Raw genomic sequence first — 18,006 nt, forward strand, 5'->3', positions numbered from 1 at the left:
ATATTTTTGCCTAATTAAAAGTTGTTGAATACTCAAGTTTTTCAAAAGTATGTTGGTGCATTGATCTGATTGTTGTTCTTATATACCAAGAAATGAATAGGGTTTTAAAAACAAATCAAACAAACAGAAGCACAAGCATGCTTTACATATAACAAACAGGAAACGAAAGCCTAGGACCCATACCTTATAGTGGTAGTGACGAAAAGTATATGTGTTTTAGGATGTCTGAATCAAATCAGCATTGCACTAGCTTTGACAGCTGGTGGGGCTCTCTGCAGCTCTAGGAAAGTATAATCGATTACCGTAGGGATCGTACCCCCCGGCATTTAGCATTTTCTGATCCCATGTTTTACCTCCACTTCGGACTGAGACCTCCGCTGTTCCCCCACCCCTTGTGTGATTTGGTTTAACCGCATCGATGCTGCGGCGATTTTTGCGCTGTGCGGCTTTTTTTTTAAAAGCCGCGTTACATGACGAGCTCAGCTCGTTATCAGCACACGCCACCCGTGGGTGATGACGAGCTGAGCTCGTCATCAGCATCGAAAGGGTTAAAAGAACACCCAAGACCACTGTACAAACCACCATAATGTGCACTAGTTATTTTGTGGGGTTTGGAGACTGTTTCACTCACAGTGGACAACAGCCACAGGCTCAGAGTAAACTGTGTTAAGTGGGTTGTGGTTTCTATGTGAAGATCTTTACAGAGGTGAAGACAGGTCAAGCGGGGTAAAGTGCAGGTGAATCCAGAAGAAGTCATTGTTTACAAGAGTGGTGAAAATTCTTGATGCCAGACTTCTGATGGGCTCTAGAAAGGTTTTGGGTGGTAAAGGTTCAATCCAAAGCAGTACTGAATATGGCTTGCAGCTATCGTGCATTTGATGTTCAGGTCACTTGAGTTTTTGAAAATCAGGCACCAAGCACCTGAGTATTTTGCACAGCAATACACATGTAGCATGCTCATTTCAAATTCATCTATCCATACCATCTACATTCATACGAAAACATAAGACATACCTTGGATTGCCACACAAGCCTATATGGGTTGGAATTGCCAAGTTTCTCCATAACTCTTTGGACGGTTGCACCCACTTCCTGTGGGTAAGGATCCCCTCGATTCACTACCTGTTGCACAAAATGGAGATATTTTTAAAAGTGTTGTTTTACCAATTATTTGCAAGTACTGCAGTAGTTACTTCAAAAAATATTATCTTATCGCCTCTTTGTTGCACTATTAGTATCCTAGGCATTCACTCTGTGCTCTATTCTTCAAGGGATGCCTGACCTGAATATATACGCCTTCATTGAAACGAAATGAAAAAAAGCATTTATTAAGCGTACAGCTACCCGGGGGGGCATTCCAGAGCTAACAGCGGTAAAACAATAGACACCACAGCCACATTAAGAGAAAAGCCAAGTTTTCAGAAGTTTACGAAAGCCAGATGATTAGATTCACTGCGCAGTAACTATGAACTATGGAAGTATCCCCACTTCTACATATAACCTCACAAGTCTGGTTTACATCTTGATGTTCTATTGAAAGTGCTCTGCTGCCCTTACAGAACCACATCTGCGCCCTAAAACTGCTACTAAATAAATAGCCAAATAAATACATAATATTGAGGGCACAAACAGGAGACGGGAAGGTTATATTTTTCTGCACCAATGGTGACATCAGCCACAAGGATAAAAAAGTTCATCGCTGTACATCACACTGTGTTGAAGATCAAATAAACTGGCCTATCAGTAGACTAAGCATGAAGATAAACTTTGTTTTCAGATATGTTAACTCATGCCTAATAACTATGGGGCCAGATCAAAGCTCCGTCTTCAAGAACCACAAACACATGAAATGTCGAACCGTAATGACCAAAGCCTTGATAAAGTGTATAAGGGATAAAAAAAAAACATCTTGGCTGCTTGGTGTCGAATGTAAAACATGATTTTCACTGAATCATTAGTTACAGAAATTTTTATTTGTGATTTTGAATTAATTCTTCAAAAAAATCAACCACTGGCCATACTTTTCCGCAACAGTAATTTGGGTAAGAAGTGGGAAAGTGGACGAATACAGAGATTGGCCTTTGGGAATGTTAAAAACACCTAAACAGTCAAAACACTTTTCCTACTGTATTTGCATATGCAACTTCAGTCTGGGAAACAATTGGAAAAAAGATTCAAATGTGTAGCGCGTAGAAGGCACGCAGTCTGGATTTCTGTGTTTGGGAGCTGCATTGCAGCAATGAAATTAGGCAGGAGCTGGATTGTGCATTAGCTTTTTTTTGGCTGCAATTATGCTTTCAGAGTAGTTGGGGGATTAGTATGCCTTGGAGTTTGCATTTCGTCTGGAGTTTGTCTACGTGAATGCAGTGAGTGTGCTTTCACTCAGGAGCATTTTAGAGCCATCCATGCTGTGCAGCTATCACCGAATGTTAGGGTTGGAGCGGACTGAAAGCCGTATGTGAGGCACTTCATAACAGAGAATGGGATTGAGCCGAGAACTAAGGAGTTGCATTCCAGGTCCGTTGAGGAGCCTTCATTGAGGTGTTCTCAGGGTAGAGATTTTTTAGTAGAAACCTACCTGCCCTCACGCTCTCCATTTAGCCATCAGAGGTGGCTTAGACCGCTAAAATGTGACTCTAATTCAGCAGAGACAAATCCTCACATCCATGTGGCCCTGGTAAGCTATCCTGTAGGCTCACAGGATATGTGTGTTGATAAAACGTATAACCACCAGGAAGCTGACTAATGAGCCAGCAAGTAAGAAATAATGGAAATTAGGAATAATGATGTAACCAGTGTGTTCTGTAGAAAGCATGACATCCTTGTCACCCAAGACTAATTTCTTATGATCAAATGGTGTCTCGGTTAAATACTGCTGTGAGGGAAAGTAGCCTTAGAAATACAGGTTATGGTGCACACAGTAAAAAGGTTCTCATTCAACAGAGGGTTCTTGGTTTGGTTTTCCGGGATACTGATCACATAAATATTCAGCGAGATAAGGGGTCCAAAATAGCTGTGAAGTGATGTTACTATTGAACTGGAGCAGGTCCTTGTGCCAGTTGCCCCCTAGCTGCTGTGTTCTCGCTCCCAGCCGTTTTGTTTCTTTCAGCTCCAAATCACTCTGTTTTTAGTATTCAGTATTGTGTCAATACTTAGACATTATTTTTGCCACGCACTGTTTACTCTGTATTAGCCCATTCCTTGACTGTTCATTGTTTTGCTTATCCATACGCTCTGTGTAACTCTCTCTAGTTATTTTGTATCACTGTATTGTGCTTCCACTGCTTTCCTGCTGTTTGATTTTGCTGCAGTTGGTTTGCTCTTTCCCTCCTGCTTCCCGCCTCTTAGCGCCCCTCCCACAATCTACTTAAGGAAGGCCAAAGTGCAGGCGCATATCGGGCGCACCAAAGGCAAGCCCGTCTGCGCTTGGACCAGCCTTGCACCAGGAACCATGGATCTCCCGCCACCCAAAGCTACACGGCCATCAAGCTACAAGCCCTGGACCCAGCAACAACAGCTGCTGCCGTACCTCGCCACATTCTACGGTGGACCTTTCGCCTGCAGCCCTGTTTACTCAACTGCTGCACCGGAACACCTGCACATATGGCAACTACTGCCACGTCCACCACCACCCCAGAACATCTACACTGCCTCCTGTGCAATGCACTATCTCTCAGCAAACATGCCACCGAGATCTGGGACACCATCACCTCCCACACCCACAACATCTTTCTCACCGAGACCTGGCTCAACCTTGCATCGGCACCTGACATTCCCTCAGCAACGCCCGATGGCTACAAGGTAACTCAAAGAGACCTCATCCACAAACACGGAAGTGGGATTGCCATCATCCACAAGGAAACCATCCACTAGACCACCCTGGCAGACGTCGCCACCCGATCATTGAACATCTCAGCTTTTAACTCAACACTGATGGCAAAACCATCATCGGAGGCCCCCCTCACCATCAGGGCCTTGCCCCAGCTTCTGCGACGCCATTCCAGATTTCAATGACCCACTCACCACTGACTCAACACACTACATCTTCCTCAGAGACCTCAATTTCCACTTTGCCGACCTAGACTACACCAATACCGCCAACCTCCTCGAAAGCATGAACATCCTCGGACTCGCTCAACTAGCAACCAACCGCACGCACATTGTAGGACACACACTCAACTCCATAGTCTCAGCCAGTGACAGTCAAGTACAGCCATGTTACCAAAATCACCTGCACAGACCCTATCATTGTACACTTCACCATCGCAGGTCCCACCGGCACCTCCACCAAACCCCCCGGCACCTACCCAACACCTTTCACCGAAGCTGGAGCAAAGTACGAAAGAACCAATGGACCAATGCCCTCAACTCCTACCGTCCGGACACATAAAACAAACTAGAACAGGCTATCAAGAACTTCTCCACCTGGATCACCAACTGCGCCGACAGAGTCTGACCCATCCAGCTCACATTATCTAAGAGACCCTCCAAACAGGCCAGCTGGTACACCGTGCAACTGAGAAAATCAAAGCGCAACTTGAAAGAAGGTGGAACATCAGCAAGAACATCATAGAACAAACCAGCTTCAAAACATCACTCACCCAATACTACCAACCCCTGAAAAAGACGAAACCAAGCGCTTTTGCCATTCGCAGCAAGGCCAGTTCCAACCACAGTAAGGAACTTTTCAATATCGTCAGAAAGTTCTCCAACCTGTCAGCCTCCAAAAACATCATCACCTCCTTCCAGGAACTCTGCGACACCCTGGCCGTCTTCTTCCATGACAAGATCTCCGACATCTACAAAAACTTTGAGCCCCCAACCTACCGCCACAGACAGCCTTATCGCAACCACAGATGAAAAATCTGACCACATGCTTACCACGTGGGACCAACTCACCAAAAACGCAACAGCCATCATGAACTCGGTCCACTCAGGAAAACCTGTGGACCCCTGGACCCACCACGTTTTCAACCTGGGAGGCAAGTAGATCAGTAAACAGCTCACCACCATTTTTATGGCATCCATTGCCATGAAGAATGGAAACACACTGAAGTCAAAACCCTTCTCAAGAAACCGTCCACCGACCCCAGGCAACTCAAGAACTCCCATCCCATCTCTCAGCTACCCTTTTCCGCCAAGTTTCTTGAAAAAGCGATCAACCACCAAATTACGGAACACCTGGAGTATGTAAATCTTCTGGACATCTTCCAGTCCCGATTTCGCATCAACCACAGCACTGAAACTGCCCTCGTCGCTGACACCGACATCAGAGCCCTCCTTTACAGAGGAGAAACAGCTGCCCTGATCCTCCTCAACCTCTCAGCACAATTCAACACACAGCCAATCATGCCCTGATCAAGAGGCTCCACCACATTGGTGTTCAAGGAGGGGCCCTCAGATGGATTGCCTACTTCCTCAGTGGAATAACCCAGAGAATCTGCCTTTCTACCTTAACCGTGGAACACAAATGCCGAATCCCTCAAGGCTCTTCCCTCAGCCCCACCCTGTTCAACACCTACTAGGCCCCTAGCACACATCGTCAGGGCCCATGGACTAAACACTTCCTACGCCGATGACACCCAGCTCAACAGACTCGCCATCATCATGGTTCCTTCATGATCATTTACATGATACCTTTCTTCAAACATTAACCTTTGTGGTCTGTATATATGTATATTAAGCTTAATGTTTTGCTCTAAATCATTGTACAACAACTGATGACTTGGTAACATAACTGTTTTTGGAAATGAAAATGTAAAGCGCTCCGACACCCTACTCAGGGTCATGTTCGCGCTATATAAAACACCAAATAAATAAATACTCTCGTTATCAGAAGAGAGCTCCACCACAAAGGCCAAGTTCCACAGGTGCATGACGAGCATCACTGACTGGGTGAGAGACAACTGTCAGAAACTCAACACAGACCAGACTGAAGCACTAATCTTCGGGAACAACACCTCCTTGTTGAACTACTCCTGGTGGCCTTCTGAACTAGGACCCTTTTCCACTCCAACTTACCATGCCTGCAACCTCTGCATTATTCTGGACAGCAAGATCACAATGAAAAAACAGATCAACAAAGTCTCTTCCACCTGCTTCCGGACTCTCCGCATGCAAGATCTTCAAGTTGTTTCTGGTCAACACTCGGATGAACCATCACCCAAGCCCTAGTCATCAGCCAGCTTGGCTACAGCAAAGGCACGCTACACAGGAATCACCACGTACTTCCTGAAGATACTACAGATCATACAGAACTCGAAGGACAGACTCATTCTCGCCCTCCCCAAGCGGATCCATCTCAACCCCACCTCAGGAAGCTCCACTGGCTCCCCATTCAGAATAGATGTCACTTCGATGCTGATCCACACATACAAGGCCATGCACAACTTAGGACCAGCATACATAAACCACCACCTAAACTTCCACCAGTCCTCCAGATACCTGCGTTCTGCCTACCTTCACCTGGCTCACACTCCTAGCATACGTCTAAGCTACAGCAAAGGTTGTTTCTTCTCCAACTTGCAGCCAGATTCTGGAACTACCTCCCTCTGAACCGCTGGACCTCACCTTCTCTGCAGAATTCAGGAAAGGGCTCAAGATCTGGCTGTTCAACTGACGTCTCTGCAGCAAGATCCACATCATCTGGATACCCTCATGGGTGATTAGCTGCGCTGTACAAGTCTTGTTTGATTGATTAATTAATTGATTGATTAGCATCACATGCTCTAGGGACCTATCCCATGAACGTGAAATGACTTGAAACAAGCAGACAGAAGCTAGATATTTAAAAGTAGACACTAAGAGTCACATATGTGTATTTGTTCATTGGTTATTCTGCGCTAAAATAACCTGAAATCTGATACAAGAAAATTTTCATTTTCCTAGAACGAAACTATATCCCTCAACAGTAATACCCTTGTGGGTTAACTTTTCCTTAAACCCTCTTGTATGAACTAGAACAGCTGTTTTTCCTTTTGTGAACTGTGGAAATTAAAACCAGACCTCAACCTAAGAAGATTTGTTTGGACTCCATGTTTTTCCTTTAAGACTCTCTGGATCTAGAACATATAGGACGCTGAGACATTACTGACTGCTCTGGAGAAATACCTATATTACTTAAATTTGAAATAATTATATTGGTGTGCTCAGGTGTTGTGCATATATAAACTTGGAAAAAACTAGACAGTCTAATGAAACTGAAATCTACAAACGTAAAAGTTTTTTTTATATACACTCGGTATTAAATATTTTCTGGTTTGGTGAATTCTGAATTGCTCTTATGTATGCTATAAAGTGCCTCAAAAACATTAATGTATTACAATGCACAGACTGGGTGGGCTCCTTGTCTATTTGGGTTGAGACACGCATGGTCATCTGTGAAACGACAAATAATCCAAATTATTTCTTTGTTACTCTACACTATAATTTACTGTGTGTATTTTAACTATTTATTTGACCACCATTATCAGTAACTTGTGAATAATTTTTCAAAGACTTTGACAGTAGCTTTAACAACAGGATGTACCCTCCCTTTTTTTATTTTCTGAAAAATGTAAAATCATGTTAACACCACTCAGGCATGGCACAGCAGTATTTTGAACGATGTGAGTATATGCCATGCAATATTCATCAGATTTTATGAAAACGGGTCACGTTTTCTCAAAGTCTCCACATAAAGGAGTAATTTATTTCTTCCATTTTACAGCGTGTGCACCAACCCATTTAAAACACATGAAAGGTTAAAACATTTAAGTAAAGATACTGTAAAATCAATTTCTTAACTTTCCAATGAACACACCCCCACCCACCCAAGCGTGCTCTTACCATTCAGTAGGCAAGCAAACTTATATCTAGGCATGGGCTATCTTTCCTTAATCATGGCAAACTTTTCTTAGGGTTATCAGAAAGAATTCATTTTTACTTTTAAAAGTAGAGTCATAACTTACAGACATTGGCAAGGAATGAGCAGAAAAAAGAATGACAACATCGCCCCTCTTCTCGGCAGGGAACATCAGCAATTCCTTCTGGATATGGTCCGCAAAACACTAAAAGTAAAAAAAACGAATTTATTAAATGAGAAATAAAGGTTTTCCAAACAAAACCAAATATAGGAAGGCTAGAGTCCCAACATTTAGGTACTTGGTGCTTTATTTAGTAGGGTATTTTATAAAGTGCCACGTGTCTCCTTCCATTACTCTCTCACTCTGAAGATAAAGTGAAAAAGCATTTGCAATGCAAAAGGTCTAGAAATCACGCGACTTTAAGCTATTGGTATTGTAATGAATATGCCTTTTATTTATGTTTTTAAAACGAAAATAAAAATAAAGGTATTATCATTCACAATGTCAATAGCTCTAACTCGCGTAAATGCGAGACCTATTGCATTGCAAATGCTGGTTTTATCCTGTTTCCCTTTCACACTTTTTTACCCTCAAACTAACTGTATTTCAGAACTATCTGTTTATGCTTGCTTGTAGTGCCAGTCAAATGGCTTCATTACTTTAACACTGTGTTGTGAGGCGTGCAAACTGCTTACCCATAGTTTATTAAGATATTTGACACGGTGTCCCACAGGGAGAGATAATGACACAGTTCACCTTAGCGTTTAGCTCCAGTGGGGATTCCATGTTTTTTTTTTAATAACGGGTATGGCAGCAGGGTACTCACAGACCTTGAAATTTCTGTAAAATGAGGTTTGTCTGATACTGACATGCACTCATGGTAATGGCTGGCGGCATTGGCTCTCGCGTAGTTTTCAATATAGCACAAGGTTTTGAAGACAAATAAGGTATTCTAAATCAATTGCCCTCTGCTTGCTTGTTTTGCAAAAGCTTATAAACAAGCTGTCTCCGTGGAGCCAACGGGGGAAGGTAAAGTGAAAGTGCGCAATGCACGCGCTGTGTAACGCCAGCCCTACGCGGAGTCAATTTAGCAAAAGCTTATAAAGAAGCTGTCTATGTGGAGCCGACTGGGGGGAGGGAAAGTGAAAGCGTGCGATGCACGCGCTGTTTAACGCCAGCCCTACACGGGGACAGGAGATGTGCATGCGTACGTAGTGCACATCTCCTGTCGCCGTGCGCATGCACATCGCCTGTCCGGGCATGCACGTTTTGTCCCTTTCGCTCACCAAACCGACAACAATAGTCTTGCCAAGGCGAGGCAGGGCATGCGCTGAATTCGCTAGGCAAGACCTAAAAAGTAGATATTAGAGTCTGACTGATGAAAGAAGATCTTTTCAATGTTTTACAAGCAAAAGCTCTTGGCAGAAAAGGTTCAGTGCAGGCAGGTTAGACAAATTTTGTTTTCTTAACCATATCTAGTTTAGTTTGTAGGGTGTTCCTTAGCCAAGGACATTCATTCCAAATGATCTGCCTTCGTATTTGAGCCATTTCAAGGATAATTGGGTGATGAGGTGAGAAGCTGATGATCAAAGGTCCCTTGTTAGTGAGTTTTGGGGTGTTAGCAAGTGCATTGCATCTTGGGCTTTTACCTGAGCAGCCTTTGGGGACACTGCCAGTGAAGCCAGTGAAGCCACATTTGGGTTTGTATATTCATTGCTTTACAATTTATAAGTAATTTAGTGCAATATCAAGCAAGGATCTTAAAAGCAGTTAGAAAAATGCAAGCAATAGGAAAGCCAATAAGTCTTGCCTATGAGACTTATTGGCTTAGGCAATACCTTTTGTCAAAGTTGTACAATACTTGTGAAAGCATAAAAAAGATACTATTACGCAGCCGCTGTTGGCAGTCACATAATTTTCGATGCATGTGCAAACATTAGGATTTATGCATGCGCATGCATTAGAACGGATGTACGTGCTTCCATTATGATGGATGCGCATCCATCAAAATGCACCAACAGAATGCCAGGGTGCTATTTTCTTATTTTTTTATTGACCAATTTAAGACGGTGGACACAAAATACAAATTTTAAGTGAGCAAAAGCACTTTTTTTTTTTTAAATCAGAGCCCTCAGCAGTAATTGAAAGCTACAGGGCCCGCTAATAGAACTTTACTTTTTCTGGGTGGACACAAAATACAAATTTTAAGTGAGCAAAAGCACTTTTTTTTTTAAATTAGAGCACTCAGCAGTAATTGAAAGCTACAGGGCCCGCTAATAGAACTTTACTTTTTCTGTTGCTTTTTTCCTCACAAGCGGTGAAGTAGTAATAGAGGAGGGGATGCAATGGACAGAGGGAGTAACAGAGGAGGGGATGCAATGGAGAGTGGGAGTAACGGAGGAGGGGATGCAATGGAGAGAGGGAGGACATGGGAAAGCAGGTGTTTAGTAGGGGAGAAAGCTAGCAAACATATGCAGTCTTGAAGAAAAAGAAAAAAGTACTTCCAATAAAGGTGAGCAGGGAAAGGATACAAGACAGACAATCAAAAGGATTGTAAGAGGATATGCTCTAGGGGAGGGACACACAAGAAGGTAGAGGAAGGAAAGCCACTGACTAAGAAGAAAATGAAAGTGAAAATAAAAGCACCAGCTGAAGAAGTGGACATGCTCTTAGCACAATCTGCGTTCTTGGTATGGGCCACAAAAGATCATTCACATCTAGACAGCTATCGCTGTTAGATAGCCGAAACCTAAAAAGGAGGAGCTATGAGCATGAACAACATTTTAAACAGAGACCAACATCTGGCAGTACCATAACCAAGCCCCCACGGATTATATCATTTAATACATGTAAACAAGCTGACAGAATTCATCCTGATCAGCTGCGGGCAAATTAGATACATTTCTGACCATATTCCTGTAGATAATATTGACTGAACAATGATATCAGCACATGTAATGTTTTTTTAATAGTCTGAACGTGAAAGTGGGGTTGGGGAGGCTATGGGGTGCTGCTGTCAGGGCCTGACTAAAGGTGAGCAGTAAACTATCTAGCAATCTAGCTCACTTCAATAGCTCTTTAGGCTCCAAATTACATAGCTACCCAAGATTAATCAGGGTCTCAAAAATAATATGTCTTATAATATAGCATAGACAGCCTATATGTATCCTAATAAAGGGCACACTGAGCACACCTCTAGGGTCCTCCCTGTGCTATCAGGTTTACAAATTTTGTATTAAGCCTCTTAGAACTAGGAAGCCTGTTAACTCCAATAACTTACAAAAAATAAAAAAAAGATTTGCTTGAAATATTAAAATTGTGACAACATGGTGGCCAGCACGGGTGTTGACCGAGCTCAAAAGCAGAGCAGTTATCGTTATAAGTAAATCCTATGATTTATGCTCACACAAGAAGTCAACTGAATCATCAGTCTGTAGCTTCACAAACTGATAATGAAGAAACCTTCACATGTAAATAAAATTCCTCAGACAGGTATCTGTCCCCAATAAATAATGAATCCTCTAAAAAGTACAGGTCTAGAAAGAATACAAAAAAGGCTACATTCACCACCCAAAATAATAGTAATACTTAAGCTTGAATGTGTATTTGCCTGCGAAAACCCAGGCCAGAAGGGTTGAATTATTCCCTTTGTATATCTAATGTTCTTATGGCAAAAGGTTGAGGAAGACCAGGAAAACAACAATCGATGTTTGCATTCGTCAGGCAGCCCTTAATTGTGAGGAAGATCTACAAAGAACTAGCATACTTACCTCTGTACACCCAGTTAGAGATCGTTTAAGGAGAAAATTGAGGGACAGCCAGTAAGCTTAACCATTGACACACTTAACTTTAGTGATGAAGGACTAAGCTTGGTGTTCGATAAATCAGACTACACCAGTAGCAGTCTTAATTGATAACTCTGAAGTTCCACTTCTCTGTTAATTTTTAATGATGGATACATAGATATTGTGCTCCTGAAATACTTTCGACAGCTGAGTGATAAGATGACCCTGAAAGCTTTAAATGATCCTACAAACATAACAGGTCAAATTTATCACTACTACCATTACCAGAGTAACCACTCTAATCACAAACACCACCACAAATACCGCCACCATTACAACAACCATCATTTACCCCACCACCACCATTTTTAAAACCAAACTGGTCACCTTCAGTACTGCTACCACAATAAACACTGCCACTTTCACCAACATCACCAACACCAAGAACACCAGCACTGCTACCACCATCCTCACCAATATCACCATCATGACTACCAACACTATTGCCTCACTCTTCAGCAAAACCACTTCTACTACAACCACCACCAATATCAAAACCAGCACTACTACAACCATCACAGTCACTACCAGCAATACTACTACCAAAGTATTCTTGCCTGTGTGGGTGTATCTAAGAGCATTGTGTGTTTCATAATGTTATGTATGGGAAGGTATGTATGTGACATTGGCTTATGCGTGAGAGATATAATGCTTGCTTACAGATTGTTCCCCATCCAGCCATGTGGTTCCAGACCAATGCAACTGTGAGACCCGAGGAAGATCGATACTGCAAAACATACTATGATGTACTAATACTCAACTGGAAAACACACAGAAACGTGTTACTTGTTCCAGTCCTTTTTTACCCCTGTGCTGGCAAGTCAAGGACTGAATGAGTCCTGTGTAGGAAGGGTAAATAGTACTGTTATGGCGCACAACCTTCCACTAGTATGACATTGCAGTGCAATGTGCATATTCTGTACACATGGATAAACACTGCTGAGAAGAACTACAGTTGAAAAAACGATTTAAAAATGCTTACATGGGGTCACTTCGGCACATATGGTCAGGACACCATAAATATATGAGCTAATTGTATTCAGTGTCGAATAAGTAAATTATTAGACACTTCAAATGATACAAACATCTAAAGAGCACGTGTGAGGCCTCTTCTTCTGCATGTCATTTAGTTAGAACGGTTCAGGGACAGGCCACAGCAATAACCAAGACAATACAGGTACAAGGAGATGCGGTGTGCGTCAGAATGCACAATAAAAAGCATTAGTAAGTCCCCGCAGGCTCTAGAATCTTCAAAATGAATTACCAGAGACAGTTTTGTCCACTTAAAAGCTTCACAGATAAGGCTAATTGACAAAACAGATCCAACATTTCGCTAAGTTCTGTGAACACAAGCCTGCCCTCCTCGCATCCTAATATAAAACATGACCTTGCGTTCACAGCCACCTTTCTTTGTCCTCGTTTGGTGTGTAACTTATGACGCACTATGGAGAAAAGGGAAATTATCTCAGGGAGGGAGCCTTGTCGGTTGTTGTGTGAAATGAGTTGGTGGGATGCTAGTGAGGTCTTCTGTGTTGCATCTGATCATGGAGAAAGAGCCGATTTCACACAGTGAACATTGAGTGTGCTTGACAGAACTGCACAGAGCGAGTGTCCAGCTCGTGTGTAGTGATTCTGTGAAGTCCAAATCACTTACGGCTTTCTCCTGATCTTCAGGAGCCCTAGGTTTGTAGCCTCCCAGGACTATTTTCAGGACCCTTATGTTGTGCTCCAGGTCAAAGCTCTTCCTATTCAAGTCACGCCTTCTAATGTCTCTCTATGGTGCTAATGCAGTCATACAAATCAAAGGAAAGGGAGATAGAGGCAATTCAACAGGTTCACTGAGCCTCCCGTCGTCAATACCAATAATCAAGCAAGCATTTGCAATGCAATAGGTCTCGCATTAGGAAAGTTTGAGCTATTGGTATTGTAAATGACAATTTTTTAATTAATGTGTTGGTTTTGAAAATAGCTAAATTAATAGCATTGTCATTGACAATGCCAATACTTTTATCTTTTGCAAATGTGACACCTATAGCATTTGTAATGCAAAATGTTTTGTATTTACGTGACTTAGATGTATTGATATTACAAATAACAATGGCTTTTAATTTTTTTAAATAATTAATACTTATGTGAAAGTTATTGTAATTTATAATGGCAATAGCTTAAACTTTTGTAAATGACTTTTGTGAAGATTATGTTCAGTGTATTTTATTGTGACAAAAATCCAAGAACAGAGGTGAAATACTAACATCTTTTTGTGACATTTGTAATGAAGCTTGAAACATCGAGAGAACATATTTGAACCAGTTGTTGTTAAATGGTTGCACAGATTGATGCTGTAGTGGTGCTGAGTGATGCGATAGATAGAGTGAGTGCGATAGATAGATAGAGGGAGGGTGATAGAGCGATGCCTATAGTGGTGGCCCGAGTGATGCTGTGGAGGCCCTGAGTGATGCTGTGGAGTCCCCAGGGATGCTGTGGAGGCCCGAGGGATGCTGTGGAGGCCCCGAGGGATGCTGTGGAGGCCCGAGGGATGCTGTGGAGGCCCCGAGTGATGCTGTGGAGGCCCCGAGTGATGCTGTGGAGGCCCCGAGTGATGCTGTGGAGGCCCCGAGTGATGCTGTGGAGGCCCCGAGTGATGCTGTGGAGGCCCTGAGTGATGCTGTGGAGGCCCTGAGTGATGCTGTGGAGGCCCTGAGTGATGCTGTGGAGGGCCCGAGTGATGCTGTGGAGGCCCTGAGTGATGCTGTGGAGGCCCTGAGTGATGCTGTGGTGGTGCTGAGTGATAATGCGGTGCTGCTCAGTGATGTTGTGTTGGTGCTGAGTGATGTTGTGGTGGTGCTGAGTGGTGCTGTGGTGGTGCTGTGGTGTTGCTGAGTGGTGCAGAGTGATAATGTGGTGGTGATGAATGATAATGTGGTGGTGCTGAGTGATAATGTGGTGGTGCTGAGTGATAATGTGGTGGTGCTGAGTGATAATGTGGTGGTGCTGAGTGGTGCTGAGTGATGCTGTGGTGGTGCTGAGTGATGCTGTGGTGGTGCCGAGTAGTGCTGTGGTGGTGCTGAGTGGTGCTGTGTTGTGCTCTGGTGGTGCTGAGTGGTGCTTGGCATTGCTGAGTGGTGCTGAGTGGTGCTGTGGTGGTGCTGAGTGGTGCTGCTGAGTGGTGCTGTGGTGGTGCTGGGTGATGCTGTGGTGATGCTGAGTGGTGCTGTTTTGTGCTGTGGTGGTGCGGAGTGGTGCTGAGTGGTGCTGAGTGGTGCTGAGTGGTGCTGAGTGGTGCTGAGTGGTGCTGAGTGGTGCTGCTGAGTGGTGCTGCTGAGTGGTGCTGCTGAGTGGTGCTGTGTTGTGCTGTGCTGTGGTGGTGCTGAGTGATGCTGTGGTGGTGCTGAGTGATGCTGTGGTGGTGCTGAGTGGTGCTGTGGTGGTGCTGAGTGGTGCTGTGGTGGTGGTGAGTGGTGCTGTGGTGGTGCTGAGTGATGCTGTGCTGGTGCTGAGTGATGCTGTGCTGGTGCTGAGTGATGCTGTGCTGGTGCTGAGTGATGCTGTGCTGGTGCTGAGTGATGCTGTGCTGGTGCCGAGTGGTGCTGTGGTGGTGCTGAGTGATGCTGTGGTGGTGCTGAGTGATACTGTGGTGGTGCTGAGTGATGCTGTGGTGGTGCTGAGTGATGCTGTGTGATGGACCCAAAGATGTGATTAAATGGTAAGAAAAAGTAAAAGTAAAGGAAGAAAAACGACGTGTTGCACAATCTGAATGCTCAAATCAATATGTGTAAAGAATAAAAGACTTTATCACCACCACCAAGTGCACAATGCACTATAACATGTGTTAAAAACAAGGGCATATTAACCCATATGAATTAAAATACCATATGTTGTGCAATAAATCTCAGCTATCAAAATAGACAGCTGTGGCAATATCCTAAGCGACCAATATCTGCTGTAATAGCAGGGAAGAAATGCGTTACTTACCTGTAACTGCAGTTATCCAGTATTGGTGTCTTTCATAGATTCACATGCCTGAATCATTCCCCGTCGTCGAGACGGGAGCCTCCGGTATATAAAAAAGTAATGTCCTAAGACATACATAAAAAAGAATAGGCCTAAGGGTCTCACCTTAGTGTCCTATCTAGGTCCTTATGTAGGAAGGACCAAACAGAGTAGGCACCAGGGTCCCACCTTGGTAGCCTATCTGTGTCCTTTTGTAAAAAGGACCAAAGTAAAAGGAACAACCAATCAGCTACTACCTCCCTCTAGAACCTTCCTGTGAGGAGCCTCAGTCTCTCAGATTTTCGTACGCACCAAGCTTGTTAGGTGTAAACCTGTTAGAGAGAGGTGAGTCCTTCCAGGGGAGGCGGGAGGGTGCATGTGAATCTATGAAAGACACCAATACTGGATAACTGCAGTTACAGGTAAGTAACGCATTTCTTATCCAGTATTTGGGTGTCTTTCATAGATTCACATGCCTGAATCAGAGTAGCAAGCAATACAATATGCACATTCTGTGTTGGTACAGCATACATAAGTCTGCAGATAAGAAACATTTGCGACTGTAAATCAACAACATACAATGTCATGCAGTATCTAGTAATAAAGAAATGTGCATACCAGTCAAGGATGGTGGGAAGTAGGAGGGCTCACCTCACTGGAATAGATGGCGAAGCGCTGCTCTGCCCACTGCTGCGTCTTTCGTCAGCTCAGCATCCAAGCAGTAGTGCCTGGTGAAGGTATGCGGGGACTTCCAGGTCGCCGCTCTACAGATGTCCAGGAGTGGCACTCCAGCAAACAGTGCCGCAGACGTGGACATGGCTCTGGTGGAATGGGCTTTGGCCCGTGAGTCCAAAGGTCGCCCAGCCTTGTCATGGCAGAAAGTTATCGCTGAAGAGATCCACCTTGATATACTTTGTTTTGTTAAGGGCATGCCCTTCCTTGGTCTGCTGAATGCGACGAAGAGTTGGGATGATTTCCTGAATTGTCTTGTTCTGTCAAGATAGAATTTGAGGCATCTCTTAAGATCTAAAGAATGCAGAGTTCTCTCAGCCGAAGTAGATGGGTTCGGAAAGAACGATTTGAGAACCACGGGCTCATTTAGATGGAAGTCGATGGGACTTTGGGTATGAATCGTGGGTTAGTACGCAGGATGACTCTGTCCTCTTTGAATTGTAAGAAAGGGTCTTGGATGGAGAGGGCTTGCAATTCACGACCCTTCTGGCTGAGGTTAGGGCCAGGAGGAGGGCTGTCTTCCACGACAGGAATTTGATATCCGTTTTGTGGATAGGCTCGAAGGGATGCTTCATCAGTTGGTGAAGGACCACGTTGAGCTGCCATGACGGAGGGACAGGTTTTGGCCTAGGAAAGGACCTGAAAAGGCCCTTCAGGAATTGTTTGATGAGCCTGTCCGCCCACAGGGAAGGACCCTCAGAAGTTCTAGTGAACCTAGATATTGCTGCCAGGTGAACCTTGATGGACGCATGGGCAAGACCTGACTGCGCCAGGTGTAGTAGATATGGCAGCAGTTGCTGTGGGGTGACATGGAAAGGGTGTAGACCTTCTTTCACACACCAGACACAGAAGCGTTTCCATTTGAGAGAATAGGTCTTTTTAGTGCTGTCAGCTCTAGCGTTAGCCAGGACATCTCTACACTCCTGCGGAATGTTCAGGTGGCTGAATTTGCGGTATTCAGGAGCCAGGCTGATAACTTCAGAGGGCCCAGGTTCGGGTGGAGAACCTGTCCTTGGGACATTGTGAGCAGGGTCAGATGACTGTGTAGGCGAAGAGGTGGTTGGATAGACAGGCGATGAAGTTCCGTGTACCAATGCTGCCTTGGCCAGGATGGGGCGATGAGGATCAGGGTGCAGGGCTCCGATTTCATCTTCCTGATTACCCTGGGTATCAGTGGGGATGGCGGAAAGGCGTAAGCAAACACGTTCCGCCAAGCTATGGAAAATGCATTCCCTAGTGTTCCTGGTTGGGGAAGCCTGCTTGCGAAGCTTGGGCATTTGGCGTTCTCCCTGGTGGCAAAGAGGTCTATCTGTGGTGTTCCCCACGTCGCGAAGATGTAGTCCACCGCTCCCGCATCTAGCTCCCATTCGTGGGATAGAGACTGTTCTCTGCTCAGGGCGTCCGCTAGGACATTGTCTTTGCCCGGAACGTATTCGGCTTTGAGTGTTATGCCATGTTGGAGGAGCCAGTTCCAGACTTTCTGAGATCCTCGAGAGAGAGAGAGAGAGAGAGAGAGAGAGAGAGAGAGAGAGAGAGAGAGAGAGAGAGAGAGAACGGGTCCCTCCCTGTTTGTTCAGGTAGTGCATCGTCGTGGT

The 18,006-nt window shown here is 44.3% G+C and overlaps 1 protein-coding gene across 2 annotated transcripts in view; it reads right to left on the reverse strand.

Moving 5' to 3' along the window:
- The window catches only part of FECH (ferrochelatase), a 303,513-nt gene that overhangs the window by 53,405 nt on the left and 232,102 nt on the right, over positions 1-18,006 (reverse strand). For both annotated transcript variants that reach the window (XM_086960443.1, XM_086960442.1), the window contains 2 exons: positions 7,950-8,048; positions 1,015-1,122 (listed from right to left, as the gene is read on the reverse strand). In XM_086960443.1, coding sequence (XP_086816569.1) covers positions 1,015-1,122; positions 7,950-8,048 — 207 coding nt within the window. The remainder of the gene's footprint in view (positions 1-1,014; positions 1,123-7,949; positions 8,049-18,006) is intronic.

Source organism: Lissotriton vulgaris, chromosome 3_1, assembly GCF_964263255.1.
Source record: "Lissotriton vulgaris chromosome 3_1, aLisVul1.2, whole genome shotgun sequence".
In the NCBI taxonomy this organism is placed as follows: domain Eukaryota; kingdom Metazoa; phylum Chordata; class Amphibia; order Caudata; family Salamandridae; genus Lissotriton; species Lissotriton vulgaris.